The sequence below is a fragment of the Hyla sarda genome, chromosome 3, assembly GCF_029499605.1.
Source record: "Hyla sarda isolate aHylSar1 chromosome 3, aHylSar1.hap1, whole genome shotgun sequence".
NCBI classification, from domain to species: Eukaryota; Metazoa; Chordata; class Amphibia; order Anura; family Hylidae; genus Hyla; species Hyla sarda.
This window is the reverse complement of record NC_079191.1, coordinates 12064451-12073102: the sequence shown is the minus strand read 5'-3', so window position 1 is coordinate 12073102 and position 8652 is coordinate 12064451. Positions and strand designations below refer to the sequence as shown.

Below are 8652 nucleotides of genomic sequence, written 5' to 3'. Positions count from 1 at the left end.
TGTCTATTTCTTAGACACTTCTTTACCTACACTGTGTTGCCATTTTCTTTTTAGTTTTTGTAATATAGATGTGCAATGTAAATAAAGTAGTTCCTAATAAAGTAAAATAGCTTCGAATTTTGCTAATCTTTAAAGGGGTACTTCAGTAACAAAAATTATTTTTTTTCTAATCAACTCGTGGCAGAAAGTTAAACAGATTTGTAAATTACTTCTATTTAAACATCCTAATCCTTCCAGTACTTATCAGCTGCTGTATGCTCCAGAGGAAGTTGAATAGTTCTTTTCTGTCTGATCACAGTGCTCTATGCTGACACCTCTGTCCATGTCAGGAACTGTCCAGAGCAGGAGAGGCTTGCTATGGGGATTTGCTTCTACTCTGGACAGTTCCTGACATGGTCCTTTTCCTGGGTGTTTTGTGGGATTATATCTCATACATATAGGCCCAGATTTATCAATATTGAGTGATTTTTCCACAGCAACCAATCACAGCTCAGCTAACGAGCTCTGGTAGCGTGAAAGCTGAGCTGTGATTGGCTGCTATAGAAAAATCACTCATTTTTTCTCTCACACAGTTTGATAAATCTGGGCCATAGGGTCTCATTTACTTAGAGTGTTGGGTTTTTACTAGTGTGAAATGTTGTTTCAGACTTGAAGGTTTCCTCTCTATTTACTATGGGAATCATAGAAGAATACACCCACTTTGCTAAGACCACACCCCCTTTTCAGCTTTTCACAATGCAATGTCGAGTTGGTCAGATTTTCCTTGTGCACACTGTCACACACTGTCTGAGATATGTCTCATATACTTGAGAAAATTTTATAAAACCTGTCCAGAGAAAAAGTTGACCAGTTGCCCCTAGCAACCAACCAGATTGAGTCTTTTAATTGTCAGAGGCCTTTTTTAAAATAAGAGAAGTGATCTGATTGGTTGTTATGGGCAACTGGTAACCTTTTCTTTTACATAGGTTTTGATAAATCTGCCCCACTATGCGCCAAAATAACTTGGAAAACCCTGACAAAAACGAATGGGTTTTAGCTTAGTAAATGAGAGCGATAGAAGTACGTCAAATTCATCGCAACTAAAAATAGTGCCAAAAAGTTTCCACACAGAACACACATTGATAAATACCCCTCTCATTCCAAAAACTATGATGCAAAATAAAGTTTTTTTGAAAAAAGACAATATCTAAAATCCCCAAAAAGATCCTGAATCTGAGGTAATGTGACTGAACTAAACACAGTTGCCGACTGGCAATCTCTATCACTAAAGGTAAATAGTTGGACCTACAGTACATACTAAAAATCCTTAGAGAAAAAGGAAAGTCGGCACCCACCGGGTTCTTCTGATTTTCCTTATTGCATTATACTCACGTATATTACAGGACGGTGGACATAAAAAAGGACGGGGGGTGGGGGGATGGGGGGTACCACAAGCGACAGCACTGTTTCGCTCTGTCTTGAGCTTCGACGGGCCCGTCGAAGCTCAAGACAGAGCGAAACAGTGCTGTCGCTTGTGATACCCCCCGCCAGGACTGCCATCAGAAATTTTGGGGCCCCTTACACAGCTCAGGCCTGGGCCCCCTGGACACCCCTCACAGTACCGTCTATTGCACATATCGCGTTGCATGTCCTACGACGTATAACATGATACCAGTATCAGCATTACAAATTGGGCTGCTACCCCCATGCCTTCTCCACCTTGATCAACCTCTTGTGCCATTTCAACCACTCCCCACTGTGCTATATCATTTTCCACCCCCCTGATCCTCCCCATGCCACTTTATTTCCACTCTCTGATCCCCCCTGTCACTTTATCCCCCCCCCCCTCTGATCCCACCCCCTGCCACTCCAGCACAATGTATGGAGGTGCATACAAGAAACAAATGAAGTAGAAAAGAGTTGATCAGCTCACCTAAGCCCCCAGTGCACGGCAATCCTCAGGACAAGCATCACAATAGAAGAAAGAAGCCAGCACATTAAAATCCGGAGTTGATATCTTGTTAAATGTTCCATAGAAAGGCAGGTAGGGGAGTGCATCAGGTGATATCACATGCAGTAGACAGTTTGGAAAATGGGTCCCTTTACGCCAACGTGTTTCGGATCAAGGACCCTTAGTCATGGCATACATGTTCACTTGCCAAGTAACATTTTTATACTGACCTGGAAGGTCCACCCCCAACAAAGGGAGGGAGGAACTTCCGAGAGGTTCCAAAAACGTTTCCACCTGTGTGCATGCTAAAAGCAAAGACAAAAAGAAAATCCCCAAAACAACAAAAAGAGACATATACAGTAGGTGTTCAGAGCTCAGTAGTGCAGGATAAGATCAGTTTTGCTGTTCATTCCATATGGTTGGATACTGTTGAATAAATAAATTCACATGGTTTCTCTGTTATGGATGTGACGGATAAAATCTCTGCCTCTTTTGTTTTGTTTGACTCTTTCAATGCCAGAAAAAAATCAGAGTGGAAGTATCTCCCAAATATTTAGTGGCAAAATGTCTGGAAACATTGGATATGGTGGGAGTAATAGGACCAGTCAAATGCCGTACATGCTCCTGGATTTTTTTTGTCCACTGATCGTTTTGCACTTCCAATGTAATTTAAATTGCAATTTGTGCAGAATATATTGTAAATCACGAATTTACTATTGCAATTAATAAAATTATTGATGGCTTATTTTTTATTGTCAATGGAGCACTTGACAGCATATTGACATAGTACACATCTGGGCTCCGAACACCTATGGAAACCCTTTACGGATAACCAGGAGTCTTTTTTACTCAACTAAACTAGGAACCAGTATAGATGACAGAGTGGGTGCTCTTCTACTAGAAAAATGCACCCCCTCCTGCAAGAGCTTTTTTAGATCTGGATCGGAGAAAATAAGATCCCTACCCAAAGCTGTTGCAGAACATCTTGTTTCGCAGCAGGCTATTGTACATTTAGGTTGAGGCACCTGCTTATCATTCCCTGTCTGCTCCTCTGCCTATTGCATGGTTCAGCACAAGGCAATGTGCTGTAACCATACCTCATTCTCCCTAAATGTCCCAAAAGATATATATGTATACGTGTATATGACAGGGAGATAGTGAAAGAGGCTGTGGGGGCCAGTCAGGGGGCGGGGCTAGAGCTCAGAGCCAAGAAACATCCACACCACCTGAGAGAACCGAGGATGATGCATCATCTTGGGAGAGAGGGAGGTGAAGGGAAACTGCTGAGACAACTCCACACTGACATTGAGAGGACTGAACGACTTCCTGTCAGGAGAGAGCGAGGTGAAGGGAAACTGCTGAGACAACACCACAATGGCAATGAGAGGACTACACAACTTCCTTTCAGGGGTATTTCAAGCACAAACATGCTAATACCAGATTTTCCATTTCATTATGCCAAGGAAAGAGATGAGAAGAGAGAAGGGTCCTTTTTGTCACAATACACCTTTCCAGAAGTTTGGAAAAATGTTGTGTTCTATATAGAGGGTTTCTAAGGCTCTGCAAAAGCTAGTTTATGTCCGATACCCAGATCAGGCTGTGAATGGTTGACAAGTGTGTTACATAAAATCTGCTCTTTCATGTTGGTCCCAAGAAGATGATCCCTGAACCACTACTTCTTCATACACAGAGGCACAACAGTCTTGAAGGTTATAGTTCTAAGATGAGACAGACACAGGGATCTTAAGGGGTTAGTCAGGCTTTCATGTGCAAGGGAAAACACTGCAGTACCTTGTACTTCCACCACTAAGGGTACGTTCCCACACAGCGTATTTTGCTGCGTATTTGCTGCGTATTTGCTGCGTATTTGGTGCTGTGTATTTTCCTACCCATTGACTTCAACAGAGAAAATAAAATACGCAGCAGCAAATACGCAGCAAATACGCCGTGTGGGAATGTACCCTAAAAGTACGTGTTGAAGAGGCAGTGGCATCCACACGAGTGCCACGGACCCTTCAAACAGCTAATCAGGGGTCTGGGAGTCAAACCCCGGCCAATCTAATACTAAGGACCTATATGAATCCCGTAATGGTGGACACCCCACAGCCACAATCCTATCCTAGAACTTTTAGAACTCCCCCTTATTTATTGTTGGGACATCTCCAATCACATTTTCCTTACCTTCATTATTTGAACTATAATCCCACCAAGGTCAACATCTGAAAGGAATTTGCTTGTTCTCCCCATGTTTGTTTGGGTTTCTTCCGGGTACTCGGTCTTTCTCCTACACTCCAAAAACATACAGATAAGAATTTAGTTTGTGAGCCCCAATGAGGACAAGGACCAGTGTGAATGATGACAAGGTATGTACAGCGCTATAGAATATGTTGGCACAATATAATTATCAGGACACAAATTATAGGTATAACTCAACAGATAAAGATCATAATGTGGAGTTTGCAGATTCTATATAGTATCAGAAAAAGTTCTTGGCTTTATAAATGGAAGGATTACATTTTCCCCACCAAGAAAGCAACACTGCAATAAAAAAACCTTGAGTAAGAAAAAAAAGTTAAGAAAAAACTCCAAAGATTTGAGAGTTTAGAGTCTTGGGGGATTTGAGTTTTAATATTTTGGCTAGGGATTATGAAAACATTTATAGATTTAAAGGGTACCTCTCATCAAATAAACTTTTGATATATTTTAGATTAATGAATGTTGAATAACTTTCCAATAGCATGTTAATGAAAAATATGCTTCTTTCTATTGTATTTTCCCCGATCAGTCCTGTCAGCAAGCATTTCTGACTCATGCTGGAGTCCTAAACACTCAGAGCTGCCAGCCTGCTTTGTTCACAGCCAAACAGGCTGTGAACAAAGCAGGCTGGCAGCTCTGAGTGTTCTCCTTTGTGAACAAAGCAGACTGGCAGCTCGTAGTGTTTAGGACTCCAGCATGAGTCTGAAATGCTTGCTGCCAGGACTGGTAGGGAGACCCCTAGTGGTCATTTCTTCAAAGTGGAAAATTAAATAGAAAGAAGCATATTTTTTAATAACATGCAATTGTAAAGTTATTCTACATACATTAATCTATAATATATCAAAAGTTTTTTTGATGAGAGGTACCCTTTAAATACCTTAAAAAGTACAATTAAAGGGGTACTCCGGTGGAAATCAATTTTTTTTAAATCAACTGGTACCAGAAAGTTAAACAGATTTGTAAATTACTTCTATATAAGCATCCTAATCCTTCCAGTACTTATCAGCTCTTTTCTTTTTTTCTTTCCAGTCTGACCACAGTGCTCTCTGCTGACACCTCTGTCCATGTCAGGAACAGTCCTGCAGGAGAGGTTTGCTATGGGGCTTTGCTCCTGCTCTGGACAGTTCCTGACATGGACAGAGGTGTCAGCAGAGAGCACTGTGGTCAGACTGGAAAGAAATTCAAAATCAAAAGAACTTCCTGTAGAGCATATAGCGGCTGGAAGGATTAAGATTTTTTAAGTAGAAGTAATTTACAAATCTGGTTAACTTTCTGGCACCGGTGAATACAATTTTTTTCCCCCACTGGAATACCCCTTTAACTACTTACAATCAACCATCCATTCCTCCTGAATTGTAGAGCTGCACAACCCTTGGAGAACTTTTGACGTACCAGACTTACTACTAAATTGTAGCAATAGTAATGGGGGTAAGAGTCCCTGCTACTTCACACTGAACACACAATGTTTGTAACACCGCTCAGGTAACATTTGCTGAGTTTTGTGCAGAGCGCCTTGCCCATTGATCGTTGTGAGTTTACGTGGTGATGCATTTAGCTTCTGTGCACTTACTGAGTGGTGAGGCATTCACTGTATGTTTTGAGTGTAAGCAGTGATGAATTCATCATTGACACTTACCTCCAGGCGACCTGAAACATTTGCATGTGAATGTTGTTAGTGTAAGCAGTGATTCATTAAAGCAGAAAAACGTATCCCCTATCCAAAGTTCTAGATTACAGGGGTCCCACTGCTTTCCTGGGGAACAAGGCTCTCCCCTGGAATGGGGCATGTCGACCCCCGCACATAGCGGCGGCAACCCCCCCCCCCTCCATATATTTCTTTGGAATTGCCATTCAGCTATTTCCAACTCTATCCAAGAGATACATGGAGGGGACGTGTTGGCTGCTGCTATGTGCCGTGCATGAGATCGCGGGGGGTCCGACCCTTTGGATAGGGGGATCCGTTTTTCGCCATGATACTTCTCTTTTGAGCATTGCTTCCTACCTCCAGTTGGCCCAACACTTTGGGTCTGTGTCCAGCCCAGTGGATGTTGTGAGTGTATTAGTGCATTCAGCATCTCTGGGCAGTGAGACATGCGACGTACAGTGAATACTCACCTAACCCTGCTTCCACAATAAATAGAGCAGCTCAAGCTACAGGCCTCTTCTGGAACATACATACTGGAATCTTGTTCTGTTGGCCTGAGATGCCTGTGGCCTACTAAAGTGTAAGTCAAGGCAGTCAGATGAGCCCCAGCTCCTTCACAGTGTTCAACTGTGTTTGTGTCTTTGCACAAAAGACACTTTGAAGTCTGGGCAGCATAGCAGATGAAATCTTTTCTCTTGATATGCTCTATAAATTCCCACTAACTCCCTTCCCTTGGAAGTTTACTATACAAACTATATGACCAAAACCCTACAATAACCTCCTCACAGCCCCTTAAGCTGCAATACCTCACCTCTTCCTAGCATCAATATTATTCATTGTTTGCATTGGTAAAAGTGTCTACTAGGAAAAAGTGAATGTATTTTCCTACTGAAAGAACAGGTGATCGGCCCCGCAGTAAACAAGAAGAATTTACATAAAATGAAACATGTTGGTTGGATTTTCATAGGAAACGGGAGTAAGAACATTATAAAGCAGCCCGGGTGATGGAGACCAGAGCACACAGCCTGGACCTGGACTACACAGTCACATCTCTTTATACATCTAACATCAACAGAGGAGACGATGGAATTTCAGGAATTGTTCCTATTGTGTATATTCCTACCTCTGCTTTATGCCAAGTGTACTGTGGGCATCATCCTCAACCTGTTTATTGTGGCGACTAATATCCAGAACTGGAGGAGACTGAACATGTTACCGACCTGTGATGAGATTCTGATCTGCCTGGCCACTTCTAGAAGTTTCTTTCTTTTCCATGTAATGGTAATCTTTTTCCTTTCATTGTTTTTTTCTCAGTTATTCCAAAACTTAGTTTTTATTACATCGATTTTAGTGATCTCGATCTTTTTGAACCACATGAACCTTTGGTTTGCTACCATTTTGTGTGTTTTTTACTGTGTGAAGATTACAAACTACAACCACAGGTTCTTCATCATCCTGAAGACCAGGATCTCAAGTCTAGTCCATTGGTTCCTTTTGGCATCTCTGACAATTTCTATAGGTTGCAGTCTTCCGTTTAGTGGGTACGTTGTGGATCTTGGTCTACTAGAGTTTACCTCTGTTTCAGCTGAAAATAAAACCTTCACCAAAGTCGTGTATTATAAGACCACACAGAATGTGTTCCTGGTATTACTTGTGGGTTCCCTTCCTCCTTTCCTAATCTTTTGTGTAGTGATCTTCTTATTAATTCAGTCTCTGTGGATGCACGTCAGACGCATGAGAAGCAGTGGGGCAGGAAGCCCCAACTTAGAGGTTCACTTTTGTGCTGTAAAGAGTATGACCTTATTTTTAGTCTTGCAGGTTGTATATTTTACAAGTATGAATCTTCAAATGTCTCCCGTACTCATCAAAAATTGGAAGGCTTTCACTTACATCATAATATGTAGTCCTCCATTTCTTCATTCACTGTACATCATCTTCAGCACCAAGAAACTTAAGGAGACATTTCTAAGATGGTTTTGTTGCCGTTAAGGTGGATTGAAGAAGAAATTTACTTCCAATGTACTGTGTGACCTTTATGTATTGTTTGATTCTTTTCACCGTATTGGACTTTTCTTTGTAAATGTTTAGAAACCTCCTTAGTCACCCAAAAAGGGGTGAACCCAGTTAGACAATACCTTCTCGGTTTGAAGCCATTGGTCCTTTGTTCTCCTTGGGGCTGGACAAATGTGTATGGACATCTAGAGGAGCTTTCAACCATTTGATTGTAAATCCATTGGCAATAATGTCCCCCATTTGCAGTTATAACAGCTTCCACATTTTTGGAAGGACTATCTACAAGATTTTGAAGGTGTCTGTCAGAATTTTTCATCTTTTATACAGTAGATCATTTGTTAGGTCAGACACTGATGTTGGAGGAGAGGACCTGGCTCATAATCTCCAGTCTATTTCATCCAAGGGGTGTTGGCTGTGGTTGCAGTCTGCGCTCTGTGCAGCCAGTCATGTTCTTCCATATCAGACTCCCCCTCCATGTATTTATGGACCTTGCTGTGTACACTGGGGAACAGACATGATGAAGGAGAATAGGTCCAAAAACCCAAACTGTTCTGATCCCAGAAAGTTGGAAGTGACAATTGTCCTAAATGTCTTGATGCTGAAGATCTAAGATTTCCCTTTACTAGAACTAAAGGGCATAGACCGACCACTGAAAACAACCCCATAGCGTTATTCCTCCTTTCCCAAACTTTGCAACTGGAATAATAGAGTCAGTCAGGTAACATTCTCCTGGAATTCACGAAACCCAGACTGGTCCATCAGATGCCAGATAGAGAAGTGTGATCCGTCACTCCACAGAACATATTTC

General features: G+C 41.8%; 1 protein-coding gene across 1 annotated transcript; it reads left to right on the top strand.

Annotated features, from left to right (window-relative positions):
* Positions 1-4260: 4260 nt before the first annotated feature.
* On the top strand, positions 4261-7820 carry LOC130360945 (taste receptor type 2 member 40-like). Its single transcript, XM_056563502.1, has 2 exons — positions 4261-4293; positions 7146-7820. The coding sequence occupies exons 1-2, from the start codon at positions 4261-4263 to the stop codon at positions 7818-7820; spliced, it is 708 nt and encodes a 235-aa protein (XP_056419477.1).
* Positions 7821-8652: the final 832 nt, after the last annotated feature.